Source organism: Physeter macrocephalus, chromosome 3 (genome assembly GCF_002837175.3).
Source record: "Physeter macrocephalus isolate SW-GA chromosome 3, ASM283717v5, whole genome shotgun sequence".
Taxonomy (NCBI): Eukaryota; Metazoa; Chordata; class Mammalia; order Artiodactyla; family Physeteridae; genus Physeter; species Physeter macrocephalus.
The window spans coordinates 10,393,108-10,412,686 of record NC_041216.1 but is presented as its reverse complement, the minus strand read 5'-3'; the positions used below and the strand labels follow the sequence as shown (position 1 = coordinate 10,412,686).

Sequence of the window (19,579 nt, the reverse complement as noted above, 5' to 3'; positions counted from 1 at the left end):
GATCCCACATGCCGCGGAGCGGCTGGGCCCGTGAGCCATGGCCGCTGAGCCTGCGTGTCCGGAGCCTGTGCTCCGCAACGGGAGAGGCCACAACAGTGAGAGGCCCACGTACGACAAAAAAAAAAAAAAAAAAAAAAATGTTCTCCAAAAATGTAAACAATCTATAACATAAAAAGTAAAGCCCTTGAATATCTTTCCATATCAGTATATTAAGCTTGGCATTTTCTCATACAGTAGCATTTCCTTGACAGTTATGCCATAATTTAACATTGGGTCATACTTTGTTTTCTTTGTTTCGGTAAGAAGTCTTACCACCATCTCTTCTCTTTACTTTCAGCTTTTTAAACGGAGAAATGTGGAACTGATTAATGAAGAAGCCTCCATGTTCGATAGTCTCCTCATGGACTCCTATGTGAGCTCTACCACTGGGGTAAGACCCTTGCAAGCTTCCCAGGCAAGCTTGGGAAGTACCTGCTTCTACAGAACGGAAATTGGTCAGTTTACATCATCTGGTTAGCTTTACCAACAACCATGCTAAGCTCTTTATTCCATGGGCCCTTTTGTAGCTGGTCAACTTAAGGAGTCAATAACGATTCTCTGATGGAAACACCAGAGGAAACATTTAAGGGAAGCTATCAGTTGCCTCAGAGTTTAAGAATCACTTCCAAATGTTCCAACTTGAAGCAGCTGTGGATTAAACACCTTCTGAGCCTGCTGTTAGGCCTTCCTCTTGCCCTCAAGTCTTTAAAAAGCAGGATTCCAAACAGGATTTTGGGCTCATATCTGGCTCTAGTATTGGTTTGCAAAGTCGTGAACCTGTTTTATGTTCTAGGAGAGCGTGATCACAAGAGAGATGGTGGAGATGCTCTTTTCTGACGATTCTGACCTGCAGTTAGCAACCACACAGAAATTCCGGAAACTGCTCTCCAAAGGTACAAAGCCTAGTCTTCCCCAGGGGGCCCTGCATGACTTTAGCATCTTGTTTCTTCTCAGTGACCTCATCAACTACTCCCTTTCACTCATTCTGCTGTAGTCCTACTGGCTTTGGTGTCCTTGGACAAGCCAGGCACATTCTTACCTTTGCACTGTCTGTTTCCTCTGCCTGATATCCTTTACTTGCAGACAACTGTGTGACAGCTGCTACATTTCTATGATCAGATCCTACCTTCTCAGTAAAGCCTACCCTGACACGCTATCAGAAATTGCAGCTCCCCCCACCCCTGCAGCATTTTTAGTCTCCTTACCCTACCCTACCTATTCTTTTTTTTTCCTATTACACTTACCGCCTTCTAACATAACAGTATATTTCTCATCACGAGGATATAAGCTCTACGAGGGCAGAGACATTTGGTTTTGTTCACTACTGTATCCTCGGTACCCAGAACCATGTCTGGCACATAGTTTGTGCTCAGTAAAAATTTGATGTATGATGGGAAAAATATTCCCTGACTTTTCTTCCTCCCAAGAAAAGATTGCTGGTCTTGGAAGGGAAGGGTTTAGACTAGGGTTGCTCCTCCCTTGGTCTTCTCTCCCTTAATTCTTTACTTGCTTAGGTAAGTAAGGTTAGTTACTTGCTTAGGTTTAGGAAGCCAAAGGTGAGCATAGTTAAATTAGGATTGGCTTTACTCTTTGGCATCTCAGCTATTTTATACAGTTCAGAAATGACCAGCTATTGTTTATATATATATATATATACATATATATATGTATATATATATATGTATGTATAAATTTATTTATTAATTTATTTTTGGCTGTGTTGGGTCTTCGTTGTTGCACGCGGGCTTTCTCTAGTTGCGGTGAGCGGGGGCTACTCTTCGTTGCAGTGCGCAGGCTTCTCATTGCGGTGGCTTCTCTTGTTGTGGAGCACAGGCTCTAGGTGCGCAGGCTTCAGTAGTTGCGGTGCGCAGGCTTCAGTAGTTGCAGCACGTGGGCTCAGTTGTGGCGCACGGGCTTAGTTGCTCCACAGCATGTGGGATCTTCCCGGACCAGGGATCGAACCTGTGTCCCCTGCATTGGCAGGCGGATTCTCAACCACTGCGCCATCAGGGAAGCTCCATGACCAGCTATTGTTAAAACTACCTCACCAAAAGGGAATTTGGGAATGTTTAGAAGGATGGTCAGGAGTATCTAGGAAGGATGGTGGACTTACCCCCGTGAAAGCATTAGCCAAAGCCTCTCCTGACTCTTCCTCTCCCTCTTCCAGAACCTAGTCCTCCAATAGATGAAGTTATCAATACTCCAGGAGTGGTGGATCGGTTTGTGGAGTTTCTGAAGAGGAATGAGAATTGTACATTACAGGTGAGGCCTGGGGTGGAGAGTTACCAGATGAAAGCCCTTTTGCCAAGAAGTTGTAGTGGCATGTTTCTACAGACACATCTCTTAGGATATAGACAAGATATTGAGGGAACATTTAAGAGATGCTGTTACCTCAGAGGTCTTGACCTCAATCAAATAAGAGACCCACAAACTCTTCCCTAAAACAATCTAAACGGAAAGATACCAGACTGTGACAGACTGATTATTCAGAGGTTATATTATAAATTATAAATATATTGGGTTAGCCAAAAAGTTCATTCGGGTTTTCGCATAAGATGTTACAGAAAAACCTGAATGAACTTTTTGGCCAACCCTAGAGGTTCTAGTCCACTTCTAACCCTGAGGTGAACCATTTAGCTTCTCTGGGTCTCTCTTCTCACAAATGGGTAATGAGTCAATCCATTGGAACTTATTAGAAACTTGGCTGAAAGGGACTTTAGAGACCCATCTCACTCTTATCCTGGTTTCAGAGATGAATAAAGTGAAGCTCGGGAAGTAAAAACGTGACTTGCCAAAGGACTCATGGGTGCTGTGGTAGTGCAGGACTAGACCTGGGACCATGGAAGCCCAATTCTGTCTTCCCATTATGTTATATCACTGCCAGTACCTCTTCCTATCATTAAAGGTAGAGAGGGAAAGGCTTGTGTGGTTTTTTGTTTTTGTTTTTAAGTCGGGGGGGCAGGAGGCTTATTGCTCTGAGCCAGCTAGTAGGCATGGCTGCTCATCTGGAATGACCTCTCACTCATGGCTTTAATCTCACTTTCAGTTTGAAGCTGCCTGGGCTCTAACGAACATTGCCTCTGGAACCTCTCAGCAGACCAAAATTGTCATTGAAGCAGGGGCTGTCCCCATTTTTATAGAGCTGCTTAACTCGGACTTTGAGGATGTACAGGAACAGGTAATGCCCAAATTTGACTTAATTCTTGATGGTACCAGTGGTATAATAAAAAGTATATTTTGTCTTTATCCCCAGTTAAGAGGTTAAGAGCAAAGAGCTCCTAAAAACATTGGGATTTTCTTAGTGATAGAAGTGTCTTTTGTTATTCCTAAAGAGCCCCTTTGGGACACACCTGATGAGTCTGTGCTAATGTGGTGACTCCGGGTGGGGCCCTAGATAGCTTCAGGAAGGGAGGTCTAGTCATCAGAAAGATCAAATTTAAGATTAGAGGATAGGAACTCTCAGCCCCACCCCACCCCCACTCTTCCCACCCCTCCACCCCACCCTCCCCAGGGAGGTTAGAGGGGCTAGAGATTGGGTTATAAAAAGGCAACAGTGAGATTCAGAGAGCTTCTGGGTTGGTGAACATTCAGTGTGCTGGGAAGGTGACGTGCCTGGAGAGGGCTTGGAAGTTCTTTGCAACCCCACTCCTCAACCCATACCTTGCCCTGTGCATCTCTTCCATTTAGCTCTTCCTGAGTTGTATGTATTACAGTAAACTGGTAAACGTAAGTAAAGTGTTTTCCTGAGTTCTGTGAGTCATTCTAGTGAATTATCGAACCTGAGGAGGAGATTGTGGAACTCCTGAATTTATAGCGGGTTGGTAAGAAGTACGGGTAGCGCCTAGGAATTGCAGCTAGTATCTAAATTGAGGGCAGTCTTGTGGGACTGAGCCCCTAGCCTGTGGGATCTGCCCTAACTCTGAGTCAGTGTCAGAATTTAACTGAGTTGACACAGTTGGTATCAGAGAATTGGTTGTTGCTGTAGAAAAAACTCCACACATTGGGCATCGGAGGTGGTGCTGGAAAAAAGACACCACAATACCCATTTCTCAGCACCTACAGATAATAAAAACCCAACTTCCATTTCTTCCAGTGGTTGGATAGAAGTGGAGAGTGGTACTAGGGTTTTTTCCTATATTACTACATATAGGGTTGGTCCTATGAGGCTACAAGAATGCAATTTTCCCATCACTTTCTCCTTTTCTGGGGGGTGGGGATAAGGAGGTCTTGGTTTGGCTTCTCTGGCTACAGTACAATGTCAGCCTGCCTTCCCCAATGAACCAGGAACTCTCAGAGGAAAAGTCCTCATAGAGCAAGTGCTCAATAGGATGTTAACAAGGAGGGTACCTGAGCTTATTTAGTGTGTTTCAGGTCTTGATGGGGTGTTTGTCCTGGCTACTGGTGGGTGTCACTCTGTAGTTGTGAGTATAAAGTACTCACAGAAGCCACTAGGCTCTGTGGGTGACAGTTCCATCATCCCTTTTTTAGGCAGTCTGGGCACTGGGAAACATAGCTGGAGACAGCTCCGTTTGCCGAGATTACGTCTTGAACTGTTCCATCCTTAATCCTTTGCTAACGTGAGTAATTATTATCATCTGCACCTGGGGTATCTTTCCGGCAGCCATGTGGCAGATCTTTGGGGAGCAGTTTACCTTAAGACGATGAGTGAATACAAAAATGATAAAAGTGCATTCTCATTGCCAGAGTAAAAGATAGTATCTTTTGAGAGTAAGAGGATTGTGTCACTGGTCTGTGTCTTGTGCTTCCTCACTTTGTAGCACTGTAGACTCTCATGTTGGTCATACCTGTCTCATTGTTGAGCCAGAGGAGAGAGGAAGGACTAGCCCATCTGGAAGAATCTAACCTTCTGTACGGAATGCATTGATTTGCTATGGGTTTATGCCTAGTACATTGGAGAGCTCTGTTATAAGCCACAGATCTAAGACGCCATGCAGAGTCATCTGGATGCTCCCACCCCTTCCTCTGTACCCTTATAGTAGAGCTACATCTAAACCAAAACAGAGGGAGGAGCTTTTCTTGAGAGGCCACAATCTCATAGGCTACTATTATAACTCCTTCTTGGGCCTGTCACAGAAAATCATTCCATAGTGCATGGCTAAAGCCCTCACACTAAACCTTCAGCTTTTATTTCCAAAGACAACAATACTCTTGTTTAGAACTCGGGGCCACAGTTGGGGGCACAGTATGTCCTATCTTAAACGTTTAGCATGCTTACTCACAGTCCAGCCCTCTGTTTGTCCTTATTAGCCATGGTATTAACAAGCCACAGCTGGTCCTAATCCTCTGTGAAGATGTAGGTCGGCCTCCTAGGCCAAACAGGCTCACTTAACTTAAATCTATGGGTAGGAAGAAACAGGCTGCTAGAGTCTTAGGGGTCTGATTGGATTTGCTCCTGGGGTTCGTAGGCAACAGCTCTATGCAAAGAGCATCATTGCTCAGGATCTGGCTTTGCTGTCCCCTTCAGGCTGCTTACCAAGTCCACACGACTGACAATGACACGGAATGCAGTCTGGGCCCTGTCAAACCTGTGCCGAGGCAAGAACCCACCCCCAGAGTTTGCAAAGGTAAGAGAGCTTCTCTCTCTTTTTTAAAAATATTTATTTATTTATCTGGTTGCACTGGGTCTTAGTTGCAGCAGGCGGGCTCCTTAGTTGTGGCATGCATGTGGGATCTAGTTCCCTGACCAGAGATTGAACCTGGGCCCCCTGCATTGGGAGCACGGAGTCTTAGCCACTGCACCACCAGGGAAGTCCCAAGAGAGCTTCTTACCAATTCCTGAGTGAAAGCAGTTTCCTTCATATGGAGGAATTTTGATATGGGAGTTTTCAAGTCTTTGGGGAACCCTCAGAGTCTCATCCTTGGGAAACTGAAAAAGGCAGTCGTCAGTGAAGTAGGTGATCTCATATGCCTGGATGGTAAAGTGAAAATGTGGGCCTGATGGTTTAATGTAGTAGAAATCTCCAGGTCTTAGACATACTTAGTAGAGGAGGGCTCAGCGATGTTAGGGTTAGTGGTAGAGATGATGTAACCGTGTCCGCCTGAGTCCCTCTCTCTGCTTCCAACAGGTCTCCCCCTGTTTGCCTGTGCTGTCTCGCCTACTCTTCAGCAGCGACTCAGACTTGCTGGCAGATGCTTGCTGGGCCCTTTCTTATCTGTCTGATGGCCCCAATGAGAAGATCCAGGCAGTCATAGACTCTGGAGTCTGCCGGAGATTGGTCGAGCTTCTAATGTGAGTGATCTCAGTTAGAAAGGGTACAGATTCCCTAAGCTTCTCCAAGCTCAGAACTGCAGTCAGCAGTCTGCTGCCCTATCCAAAGCTCTGGAGCCATGAGTGCTGCTGGCCTTGGTGGTCAGCCGAGTTGAATGCCATGTGCTGGCCCTCTACTGATCAGATCGCCCTCCTCTGTAGGCACAACGATAACAAAGTGGCTTCTCCTGCTCTGAGAGCTGTGGGTAACATCGTCACCGGGGATGACATCCAGACCCAGGTAAGGAGGAGGAGGAGAGCTGTCTATGGACAAAATCCTTCCCTGCCACAGACTTTGGTCCTGGTAGGAGGCAACATGATCTAGGAGAGAAAGCATAGGCTTGAGTGAAATATTCCAGCTCTGCCACTTTCTATATTATTTGGGGACAACTTGGTTGCCTTCATTTTTTTCTATAAATTGGAATCAAGTCATCATCCATTGGGTGCTACTGAAGAAAAACTAAATGGAATAACCTGACTCACTACCTGGGACATTGTAAAGTAATTGTTAACAGATTTTGAGTTACGGTACCTTTGAAATACTAAAAGCTATGGAACCTCACCCCTACTTCCTAGACCTTTAGGATCCCATGTCTCATGTTAGTCTCCTGTTAGTAACACTTCCAATGAGAGCACAGTATACAGTGTTTCTCTGTTCAAAAGCTAGAGATCTGAGTATTCTTTGCGTCTTGAGTAGCTTGCATAATTCTGTGGGATTCTTAACAAATTTCTTACAGGTGAGCAGTCTCACTCAAGCCCACACTCATTTTCTAGGTCATTCTTTTGTGTGTGTGTGTGTGTGTGTGTGTGTGTGCACACGTGTGCCTGTGTGTACAGATATTCATAACTTTTTCTGTTTTTACGATTTTTAAGTATGGTTCACTGGCATTGAGTACATTCACATTGTTATTCAACCATCACTGCCATCCATCTCCACCACTTTGCATCATTCCAAACTGAAACTCCGTACCCTTTAAATAATAACTTCCGGGCTTCCCTGGTGGCGCAGTGGTTGAGAGTCCACCTGCTGATGCAGGGGACACGGGTTCGTGCCCCGGTCCAGGAAGATCCCACATGCCGCGGAGAGGCTAAGCCCGTGAGCCATGCCCGCTGAGCCTGCACGTCCGGAGCCTGTGCTCCGCAACGAGAGAGGCCACAACAGTGAGAGGCCCGCGTACCGCACAAAAAAAATAAATAAATAAATAAATAAATAAATAAATATCATAAATAAATAAATACTTCACATTTCCCCCTCCCCTCATCCTTTGGTAACCACCATACTACTTTCTGTCTCTTAGGAGTTTGACTACTCTAGGTACCTCATATAAGCCGAACCATATATATTTGTCCTTTTGTTTCAGCTTATTTCACTTAGCATAATGTTTTCAAGGTTCATCCATATTTTAGCATGTCACACCTTCATTCCTTTCTGTGGCTGGATAATATTCCAAGTGTGCATATGCCACATTTGGTTTATTTATTCATCTATTGGTAGACACTTGGGTTGCTTCCACCTTTTGGCTAGTATGAATAATGCTGCATTGAGTATTGGCTTACAAGTATCTGTTTGAGTCCCTGCTTTCATTTCTTCTGGGTGTATATCCAGAGGTGGAATTATTGGATCATATGGTAATTTTATGTTTAAGATTTTGAGGAACCACCATACTGTTTTGCACACAAAACAGTGCAATGGCTGTGCCATTTTACATTCCCACCAGCAGTGTACCGGGTTCCAATTTCTCCACATCTTTACCAACACTTGCATTGCCTGGATTTTTTAAGGATAACTATTCTAATAAGCGTGAAGTTGTATCTCACTGAGGTTTTGATTTGCATTTCCCTAATGATTAGTGATGTTTGGCATCTTTTCATGTGCCTATTGGCCACCTGCATTTAAAAAAAATTTTTTTGTATATTCTGGATATTAATCCTTATCAGATATATGATATGTATATACTTTCTCCCATTCTGTGATTTGTGTAATTCACTATGTTGATGGTGTCTTTTGGTACCCAAAAGTTTTAAATTTTGATTAAGTCCAGTTTATCTAATTTTTCTTTTGTTGCCTATGCTTTTGGTGTTCTAGGTCATTCTTAACTGTTCAGCCCTCCCTTGCCTCCTCCATTTGCTGAGCAGCTCCAAGGAGTCAATCCGAAAGGAAGCTTGTTGGACCATTTCAAATATCACTGCTGGCAACAGGGCTCAGATACAGGTAGAACGAGCAGGAGGGAAGTTGGGGCGGGGGGCAGCAGGTAGAAAGGCCTGGGAACATGAGACATTGTGGGATATTGCCCTCTAGAAGAAAAAAGAAAAAGAAAAAATTTATTTCCCTTTTGAAATTGGGGTCAATGGATGCTATCAGTCAAAGATTCTGTGTAACAGAAGCCAGGTTCCTATGTGGCATCTTACCTATGTGAAAAGAACTTTCAGGAAGGAGAAGATGTCTTACTCTTTTAGCTGATTTGGGGTCTGGATTTGCTTATTCTTCTTGAAGTGACTTTCTTTCCTCCCCCGTACCCCACCCTCCACCCCCTAATTCTTCTCAGGCTGTCATAGATGCAAATATCTTCCCTGTGTTGATTGAAATCCTTCAGAAAGCAGAGTTCCGTACAAGGAAAGAGGCAGCCTGGGCCATCACCAATGCCACATCAGGAGGAACCCCTGAACAAATCAGGTATCACAGTCTTTTCCCATTGTCTTGAGTGATATGTGTACTCTACCTCTTGGCTCACAGTTTACATGTGACCTCTAAACTGCCTTTTCTGGGATAGGTCTGCCCCTGTCCTGTAGGGTTTAACTGGTAAGCTGCTAGAGTGTAGCATGGAAATCTGAAGTAGATTCCTATAAGCCATGTACCTCTTTTCCCTCCTGGAGAATGGAAACTTATGACATCTCTCTCCTCTGCCTCTTTCTACCCTCAAGAGAATGTAAATCTATGTAATTCTCAATTATCCATACAAATGAAAGAGAACCATGCTATGGCTCATTCAGAGCAGCTTCTTTGGGAAATAATTTTTGGCAGTGATACTTGGGAGAAGCAAATAGGAAAGCTATTTTGTGTGAGGATGCTCTTTGATTTTGGTTTCCATTATCAACTTGAGTAGGAGTGGTGGGAATTGGAGAAGTGCCTTGCCTTCAGCTTGTAGCTTAGGAAGGGGAATATATTCTGTATAAATAAAACCTTAGGAGAAAAGGATAGCCACTGAGTGAAGCTTTTGAGGATACAGGGTTGTAAATGGCATATTGGACAGGAAAAAGCATAAGTAAAGGTACAAAAATCAGAAACCTGGAGACCTTTACTGTTTGACTGGAATGTAATATTCTCGGAAGGGAATAATGAGAGGGGAAGCTAGAAAAGGTTAGGAGCCAGATTGTATTGTTATGACTGTAGAGCTGGGACTACAGAAATTTTAGGCAGGGAAATGATGTGTTCAGAGTAGGTAATACTGCAGCAAGGAGACATTGGAGACAAAGAGGAGGAATCCATGGCAGCCTACTACATGGAAATGAACTAAACCAGTAGCATTGGGAGGGTGATGAGATTGAGATAAAGGATGGGTGGTTATGAAAGCTCAGTCAGAGTGAATTGCTGAGAGCATTGATGTGTGTGAGGGAGACCCAGAGGCCCCATAGCACCTGCCTGGCACCTTCCTTGCCTTGTCTTAATTTAGAACTTACCTGGTCTCTGCTGCTCAGGTACCTGGTCTCCCTGGGCTGCATCAAACCCCTGTGCGACTTGCTGACTGTGATGGATTCAAAGATAGTGCAAGTCGCCCTCAATGGACTGGAGAACATCCTTCGGCTCGGAGAGCAAGAGGGCAAGCGCAGTGGCTCAGGGGTCAATCCCTACTGTGGCCTCATCGAGGAAGCCTATGGTAGGTGCCCTCTCCCCAACCTCACGTCTTCCGTAAGTAGAGAGAAACTCTGAAATAGGGTACATATGTGTGGGGGGGGTGTTTTGAGGGGGTCATCATTGGATGCAAGGTTTTATCCCACCAGTTCCATTTCCTCTGAGGAGCAGTAGATGAGTTCTGTTTCTGACACGCTGTACCTAGTAAGTAGGTTATGGTACAGGTGCAAAAATAAAGCTCCAGAATTGATAATAGAATCAGGAGCTGGAAGGCATGTTTTCAGCTGAGTTTCTAGCAGCAAGTTCTTTTCTTTCTTTTGTTTTGTTTTTCTATTACAGTTTATTACAAGATATTAAATATAGTTCCCTGTGCCATACAGGAGGTCCTTGTTGTTTATGTGTTTTGTTAATAGTAATTTGTATCTGCTAATCCTAAACTCCTAATTTATCCCTCCCCACCCTTTCACCTTTGGTAACCATAAGTTTGTTTTCTATGTCTGTGAGTCTTTTTTTGTTTTGTAAATAAGTTCATTTGTATCATTTTTTAGATTCCACATAAGTGATATCATATGATACTTGTCTTTCTCTGACTTACTTCGCTTAGTATGATAATGTCTAGGTCCATCCATGTTGCGGCAAATGGCATTATTTTATTCTTACTTATGGCTGAGTAATATTCCATTATATATATGCGCCACATCTTTATCCATTCATCTGTTGATGGATACTCCAGTTGCTTCCGTGTCTTGGCTATTGTAAATAGTGCTGCTATGAACACTGGGGTGTATGTATCTTTTCGAATTACAGTTTTCTCCAGATATATGCCCAGGAGTAGGATCGCTGGGTCATATGGTAGCTCTGTTTTTAGTTTAAGAAACCTCCATAGTGGCTGCACCAGTTTACATTCCCAGCAACAGTATAGGAGGGTTCCCTTTTCTCCACACTCTCTCCAGCATTTATTTGTAGACTTTTTTATTTTTTTGGCTGCACCACATGGCTTGCAGGATCTTAGTTCCCTGACCAGGGATCGAACCCAGGGCCTCCGGTAGTGAGAACGCTGAGTCCTAACCACTGGACCACCGGGGCATTCCCCTGTAGACTCTTTGATGATGGCCATTCTGACTGGTATAAGGTGATAACCTCATTGTAGTTTTGATTTGCATTTCTCTAATAATTAGTGATGTTGAGCGTCTTTTCACGTGCCTATTGGCCATCTGTATGTCTTCTTTACAGAAATGTCAATTTAGTTTTCTGCCCTTTTTTTTTCAAGATTCTGTACACCTACAACACACATTTCTTTTAAAGTATTTATTTATTTATTATTATTTATTTTTGGCTGCGCTGGGTCTTAGTTGCGGCATGCAGGATCTTTAGTTGCAGCATGCAGATTCTTAGTTGTGGCATGCATGCAGGAACTAGTTCCCCAACCAGGGGTCAAACCTGGGCCCCCTGCATTGGGAGCACGGAGTCCTACCCACTGGACCACCAGAGAAGTCCCTTCTGCCCATTTTTTTATTGGGTTGTTTGGTTTTTTGTTATTGACCTATACAAGCTGTTTGTATATTTTGGAAATTAAGCCCTCATCGGTCGCATCGGTTGCAAATATTTTCTCCCATTTTGCAGGTTGTCTTTTCGTTTTGTTTATGGTTTCCTTAGCAAGGTCTGTTAGTGCTGGATTGACTCATCACTCATCTCCAAGAGATTCAGAACAGTAATGGTTTGCCCAGGTTAAAAGCAGAATCGGGGCTAGACTCTCTGGTTTATAACTGAACGTTTTGGTCTTTTTCCTTTGGGGTTATGTCATTTTAGGTAAAGATCTCGGCTCTCCTCTTTCAGATCAAAGAGAGATCTGATCATATTACTTGTGTTTATAAATGCTAACATAACTCAGGGAAGGAAAAACATAGATTGTTGCATGGACCCATAGACAAGCACTCCAAGTTTACTCTTCTCCCTCCTTTCTTCTTGCCACCATAGGCTTGGATAAAATTGAGTTTCTCCAGAGCCATGAGAACCAGGAGATCTACCAGAAGGCCTTTGACCTCATTGAGCACTACTTTGGCGTAGAAGATGATGATAGCAGCCTGGCTCCCCAAGTGGATGAAACGCAACAGCAGTTTATCTTCCAGCAGCCTGAGGCCCCCATGGAGGGCTTCCAGCTATAATGTCTGCTTCCGGGGAGGGGAGGGGATGGGAAGCACCACCAACCAGCGGAAAAGCAGCCCTCTGGTGGGCGGGAAACCAGCCCCCCGACCATCAGCCACCACACACCTCTGCTGCCCTGGAAACTGTGCTCTTGACCTGCTCCGCCCCCTTCCCTGGAGGGAGCACCCTCTGGACAGACAGAACCATCTGAGGCTCACATTTGGGTTTTGTGACAAGAAGGGGACGTGTTGGGTTTTTCTTCCTTACACTAGATTTTGGCTGCACATATGTCTTTAACCCAGGAGCCCAGGGGTAGACAAAGGAGGACTGAGGTAATCAATTTTGCACCTTTTTTATTTTTATTTTTTTTTCTTTAGTGGTGACTTCCTTCCGTTTTATCTTCCTTTATCCTTCCCAGTCCTCTGCCCTGATCTCTGTAACTCTTATCTTGGGTACTTGAGCAGATGGAATATTCCACAGGTCGGGGGTGGGAGGGGAGGGGAGAAATCCAAAACAAAGTGTTCTTGCTCTGACAGAATATTAATCTTGTATGCTTGGATTGCGTTATTTAATTTTTTTTTCTTTTGCACATTTTTCTTGTATTACGATTGCTCTTTCCCAGAGCCATGAGTTCCTGGTTTTAGGAATCCCAGCTGCCAGCATTGTCTGGGACTAGAGGCTGAGGGGGAGGTCACCATGAGACAAAGGCCCCTCCCTCCCTTTAACCCCTTGCCCAGACCTCTTTAGTTTGGGAGATCCCCTTCACTCTCCTGGGGCATGTACACCAGTGGGAGTGAGGGGAGAGGAACACAGGCCTTCAGACGGGGCTTCCCATGTGTCGCTACTGATCCCATGTTTCCTACCCACCTTCCAATGGTGCGACCCAACTTCATTTGTTTACTTGAAAATTCCCCTCAGAGTTGAGATGAACCTCTGAGGTAGCTGTATTTTCTCCTAAGCACGTGACAGAGGGCTGTGGTCCTTCCTTTCTCCTGAGGAGAAAGTCCTTGCTCTGGTGACCCATAAGTTGCAGAGGAGGTTGGAGTGAGAGTGTCATGTATTGGGATAGCCAGTGGATCCCTGCCTTTGGCCTTTCTTCTTCTTCTTCCTCTTCCATAGTTGGATCATGTATATTTTACTTCCAAAGGAGAGAATGTCAAAAAGTTCTGTATTTTTTTATAATCTATATATTACGTAGGTCAACCTTAATTGGTCTCAAGAGGAAGAACTGTCTCTGTAATTTCTGTGAGTAGGATACTGTGAGGAAGACCAAAAAGAGATGTGGAAGCTCTTTTGCTCAGGAAGCCTGACCTTGACCCTTCTCTCTGCTTGGGTTCCGGGCCACCACCAGGGACCAACCCTCAGCTCTGGAACCTTTATATAGCAGGGCAGCCTGGTCTGATTGTCCTAGTACCTGAATGGAGCAAGGATGGCCCCAGGGCCTGGTGAAGTCTACCACTCTAGTCCTTACCACTGAGCATCCTGCTTACATCAGGAAACGCAGAAAGCAGTCTGCCTCCTCAGATTCAGTCTCAAATGCCCGTGTCCACATAAGTTATCACAGATTGCTGCCGTGTCTCCTATCCGAGAAATTTAGCAGCCTCAGGACTTTTTTTTGAGAGTGATTGATGTCTTCCCTGATTGGGATCCTTGTACATGGTTTGGATTTTACCCTTCCTGTGAAAAATATAATCCTAATGCCTTTTCTTTCCCCCTTTGAGTAGAGCTACTGCAGTGCCTCAATGGCTTGCCTGTGTGCTTCAATGGATTACATGTGATAGTAAAGCCCAGGTGTTGGGGGTGGGGTGGAGGAAGTTGTTGGCTAAGTGTAGGCTAGTGGTGGAGCTGAAGGCACAATCTGCCCTGTCCCTGCTTCCCCACAGAGGTCGGGCAGAGGTGCCCTGCTCCAAACTGTATTTTCCCTTCCCCAGAAACAATGCCATTATTGCTCCCATTCCTACACACCCCCCTCTGGCTCAGGTGAAATCCATGCCACTCTGCTTACAGATAAAACGTTCAGTTGTTTTTGGCCACTGGTCTTGAACTTGCCCTCTCTTTCCATTGTTGAGATCCAACTCCAGAGGCATTTTCTGAAGGTGGTTGGGGCTGGTGGCTATCACTGAAAAGTGACACCAGTGCTGTACCGCCTAAGTGAGTCAGATGCTGCTCTGCAGGTTTGGCACGATAACTACCAACCCCACTCTCCCAGGTAGGCAAGGCGCAGGACCCTCTTCACTTGGCCTGCTGACTCCATTACAAAACCATTTTCCTACAGTTCAAAAGAAAGCCACCCCCCACCCCTTGTCCTTGTCCAAAGGGCAGAGCATTTTATTTTAGTAAGATCTACTTTGTACATCTCTAGCAATAATTAAGTCCCTGACATTGGGGCCAAATTCTTATTGTGAGACATACACATCCTGCCTTCCCCAGCTCTTCCTCCCACATCTACTTTTGCTTCAGATCTGGGCCATGCACCAAAGAGAAGACTCTTGATCATGGGCTACTGCTCAAAGCCTGTTTTCTACAAGGACTCCAAAGGCTGAAGTCTCCCAGGGCACATGAGGACAAATTTCTCTTCAGATAAACATGGCCTCTAGGAGCTTTCCTTTGTTAGTGTCTTCCTCAGACCGTGCTTTCCCATAATATTCCTCTGACCCCCTTTTCAGTCAACAGGTGAAGTTCTTCCAGCCCACAGAGGCAGTAACATCATCTTTTGTGTCTCCTCCTCTCCTTTGGCCATCTTGGGAAGCAAAATATTTCTTTTTAGCCCAGGCTTGACAGCCACTCTTCGTGGGCAGTCCCCATCTGGACTCCAGACCCTGGCCTAGGTGAAGTCAGAGCTTTCTGACAGATTTCTGAATGGATGTTACAGGGATGGAGGGGCTCCCCAACCTGCTGCAGGGAGTAGCCTGAGAAGACTTGTGTTTGGAATCTTAATACTTTGGCACATAGCTGTGTCCATTTTAAGATCTCTGGTGGGTTGGAGATACTTAGGTGTGGATTAAGGGGACAAGGAGCCTTTTTCTTAGCTAAAGTGTTCAAATACTGTTTTGAACAGTGCCAGCTATTCTTTATTGCCAGCCCTTCTGGGCATCCCACCCCCATGTCATCTTCTCTAGTATTAACAGGCTCTCTGGTCTTAGAAGCCTGCCTTCAGTTCTGAGCTGTCCCTGCTGACTGACTGGCCATTGTATTGGCTGCAACCTTCTGTTAGAACCACATAGGTTCCACCCTCACCTGGCCAGCCTAGTTACTTGAGGCAGTGGGTACAAAAGACGCTTCCAAGTAACAGGTGGTGTTGATGACTTCAGCTTTCAGGGACCCTTTGTGTTCCTCCTTACCTAGAACCTTTAGATCTACTCCTGTTTTCTTTTCCCTGGAAGCCTGTTTCCAAGAGCCCTATTTAGAGCTGAACTGCACAGATTATAGCTGCTACCACACTTAAGGAAGAGTGAAAGAAGGCTCTCAGGCACTGACCTTCATTTTCTCTTAAGCCAAACCTGTTTATTATGAAAACTGTAGCAGAATGAACTAGATTTCCATTTTCTCATGTCTACCTGCCCTCTCCCTACCCTGTACAATTACCCGTTTCCAGCAAAATAGAAGGGAAGGAGATGAACGCCTAGCAATACTTCCCTCTTCCTCCCACATGCCCTTTGAAGGCCTCCGCTTATTTGTTCAGGCCATGTCTCTTCTCGCCAAGACTCACTCAGCTTGGTATCCATCATCTTGAATATTCCTCAGTAGATTCATCTTGTGGGCTTGGCTTCTGGATTCTCAATTGAAGGCAAGGAGCCAGATTCTCCAGGTCCTTGCAGGCACTACAGGGACCCATAGGGAGAAGAGGCTGGCTGGGGACCTCAGGATTGTGTGTGCCTGTCTGCCTCCCTGGCAGGCTGGGGAAGGGTGCAAGGCTTAGTGCACTGAACCATAGGAAAGCCTCACAACCAGTAGCAACATCTTCCAGGTAGGACTATCCTAGAAATAAGTGCATGTGAGACTGAGAAATTGCTCAGAGTAGGTTTTTTCCATAGCTGCTTTAGGATTGCACATTTTAGACCAAGCTTGTCCAGTGTTTTTTCTGTCTTAACTTTTGTATTTTTTTTGTTAAGCCAACAAGCTGAGAATTTGGCCCTGCAGGGATCCATGTGGTAGGCAATAGCTGCTCTTTGGCCAAGGCCTTCATAAAGGATTCAGTCATCCCATTGGCTGTTCCCTAGCCCCACCCCCAGATGAAGACCGTGGTAAGGGAAGAATTTTGAGGTCAGTACAAACCAAGTAAGTCTGTTAATTAAAGCTGTTAGTTTTCCTCTGAGAGGGCATTTTGCATCAGGCCTGGGCTACATGCAGAATCAAACCTGGCTGTGAGTTAGAAGAGGCACCATTAAATTTGGGGCCCAGAACACCCTCGGAGAAAGGTTTGTGTAGTGTGTCATAAAGGTTTTCAGTGCATTTGGGCGCACCTCACTACTTCTGGGCCAGCCTGGCTGCTGATGTCCACATTAGCACATTCCTGAACCCCTCCGCTAAACTCTAGCCCTGCTCCCCTAGGTAGGTCAGATGTTCGGCCTCTGGGTTTGGGAAGAGAAAACTGCCATGGCGACAATCCTCAGGCCCTGGAGTTGGGTATTGGCTCTTTTAGCCAGATTTGTGGGAACTGCCTTTGATTGAACCACTAAAGAAGCAAAGGGGGTATGAGGTCCCAGTTACCCAAGACAGACCAGCTGTCCCTCAAAAACAGCTTGGGTTCCCAGCTATAGACCCTAGGAAGGTGAATCAAACCTTTTCCCTCACTAGTTTTTCTTTCCAAATTTATTTGCTTTTAAGAACTATAAACTTTGGCTATTGTTTTCCATGTTCTCAGGGCCCCTGGGTAGACAGACAAAGCTTGATGATTTCAGAGCAGATACAGGCCAAGAAACCATGGCATTGAGTGTGCTGAGTCCAGACAAATGATATTTATATACACATCCAAATTTGAAGAGAAAATGTATTTCTTTAGGTTTCAAACACTGTAATAGATATAAAGCAAAAATAAAAACCTGTTGCAAAGTTCTAAATCGTGTTCTTTGGAGTGATCCTAGACTGGATTTTTTGGAAGTCAATGAAGTGAGGGTGCTTAAACTTTTGACCTAATAGTGGAATTAAGAATTGTTACAGCCTGCTTCTGCTATAAAGAATTTTTGAAATCGGCTTTATTAAAATATAATTGACGTACAGTAAATGGCACATATTTAAAATGAACAACTTGTTAAGTGTTGACATATTTGCATCCATGAAACCATTACCACAGTCAAGAGAGTGAACACGTCCATCACCTCTAGAAGTTTCCACATGCCCCTTGGGAATCCCTCCTTTCTGCCTAACCCCCAGCAACCACTGATGGAAGCTCTGTCTCTCACTGTGGTTTAATTTGCATTTTCTACAGTTTCTGTAAGATTTTCACATTTCATCACCACTCCACAGCCCTTTGAGCCCAAAGTAGTTCACAAACTCCTCACTTTGGTTTAGATCAGTTCCTAAAGTGGCGATTACAGACTAGCAGCCAAAAAGTTGATACAACCCAAAAGGAGGGTTTTGGTTGGCTGACAGAGTACGTTTTAAGTTTTAATTCGTTGCCAACATTAAAAGATGTGTCTATATTTTTAAAATGTCTGGCACTCCTGGGCCTGAGTTTCTGCATGAAAACAATCTGCAAGAGCTCTATTACAGGTCACCATCACCACCACTCCCAGAGGGCTCCCTAACTGACTCTGGCAGGCACTAATATTGTTGCCATTTTCTCTTACAGCAAAGAAGAAAGTAACTTTTTAACCCATGTTTCTATCAAATTTTCTTATTCCTTGCCTGTCTGTTCTCATTACCCAGCTGGCCCCTGGAGACCACTGTTGACTTTCCTGGTGCACCACTCCACCTCTCACCCCATGTGTACCTTGTTATATTCTTTATCTCTGCCTAAAACACCCTCTTTCTACGGAAATCCATCAAGGCCTGATTCATATGTTACCTCAAGAGATTTCCCACATGCTTTTCTGGAAATAATGAGGGCCTTGGTTTTGAGAGACTTGAATTCCAGCGCTTTCTGAGCTTGCGTTCCACCTTTATACTGTTATACCAATATTGCCTCTCAGTGTTACCAGGCAGACACTGCCTAAGGGGTGGGAAAGAGCACTGCGCTGAAGACTCTTCAACTAGGGGAAATATTTAACATCTTAAGAGCCCTAAAACGATGCCCAATTTGCACAACAATTTAATACATTCTCTGCCTTCTCAGCCCCCAGACTGTTGCTAGGCTTTATGACTAGAGTATTTAGCCAGCAGTTCTTGAACGTTCAGTGAGCTGTAAGTAAATAATTTCAACACCTCATCGCTAATGCTGTAATGGAACTCTGTCTAGACCCAGGGAGCTAGGACAGACTGCAGAGTACTGAAAAGGTTCTGAAGTGAACTTTGAGCTCAGTGGGCCTCAAAAGATTTTGTTTTACCAAGAAGGAAATTTTCGAAGGTAGAAAAGCACCTGCAAAAACCTGGGAAATCCTGGAGCTAGTAAAAGGAGAGATATAACAAAAAGGCAGAGGGATTGGGCAGGATTGGCTGGAAACAGAAGCCAAACAAACCATTTAGGCATTAAATTCCAAGCACATGGGTTGCTGGGTTTTATTCCATTATCTATGGACAAATAGATAAAGAATTGTGATCTCACATTTGGAGAAGAGCTTGGCTTTTTTTCACCTTTAGCCCCAGTGCAATTGGGACTTTGTAGAGGGTGGGCCAGTCAGAAAAGGCTCAGGAATCTGCTGAGGCCAAAGTCCCCCTTGCAGGGCCCCCTCAGCACCTTCCAAAGAGGAGCTCCAGCTGGCAATGAAGATGGAAAAATAAATTACTTTCCCAATTATTTTGATTCATCCTCAAGGAAAGCCTACGGTGGTGGTGGTTTCTTCTGAGTAAGAGACAGGGTAGTCCAGTAGTTAAGATGGGTGCCAGACTTCCTAGCTTTGAATCTGCTCTAATCAGTCAATAGCGATGTGACCTTGGACAAGTTACCTAACCTTTGTCATACAGTCCACAGCTGTAAATTGGGAATAACAAATAGTACAGTATTTACGAGGATACCGGGAAAGGTATTGTTGAAAAAACTACTATTAAAACCTTCTATTTGCATACGGAAATTGAAGCCCTGGGAGGGAAAAGAATACCGTCACATAGCAAATTAGTGATGAAGTTGGGACTGGAATACGGGTCTGATGCCCAGCCCAGTGTATTCTCTCCCTCATCCT

General features: G+C 44.7%; 1 protein-coding gene across 3 annotated transcripts in view; it reads left to right on the top strand.

Annotated features, from left to right (window-relative positions):
- The window catches only part of KPNA6 (karyopherin subunit alpha 6), a 51,278-nt gene extending 32,846 nt beyond the window's left edge, over window positions 1-18,432 (top strand). For all 3 annotated transcript variants that reach the window (XM_028486860.2, XM_007125107.4, XM_028486869.2), the window contains 12 exons: window positions 338-430; window positions 833-932; window positions 2,207-2,301; window positions 3,086-3,217; window positions 4,528-4,616; window positions 5,525-5,624; window positions 6,126-6,289; window positions 6,470-6,548; window positions 8,394-8,519; window positions 8,854-8,981; window positions 10,004-10,182; window positions 12,135-18,432. In XM_028486860.2, coding sequence (XP_028342661.1) covers window positions 338-430; window positions 833-932; window positions 2,207-2,301; window positions 3,086-3,217; window positions 4,528-4,616; window positions 5,525-5,624; window positions 6,126-6,289; window positions 6,470-6,548; window positions 8,394-8,519; window positions 8,854-8,981; window positions 10,004-10,182; window positions 12,135-12,322 — 1,473 coding nt within the window. In that variant the 3' untranslated portion in view covers window positions 12,323-18,432. The remainder of the gene's footprint in view (window positions 1-337; window positions 431-832; window positions 933-2,206; window positions 2,302-3,085; window positions 3,218-4,527; window positions 4,617-5,524; window positions 5,625-6,125; window positions 6,290-6,469; window positions 6,549-8,393; window positions 8,520-8,853; window positions 8,982-10,003; window positions 10,183-12,134) is intronic.
- Window positions 18,433-19,579: the final 1,147 nt, after the last annotated feature.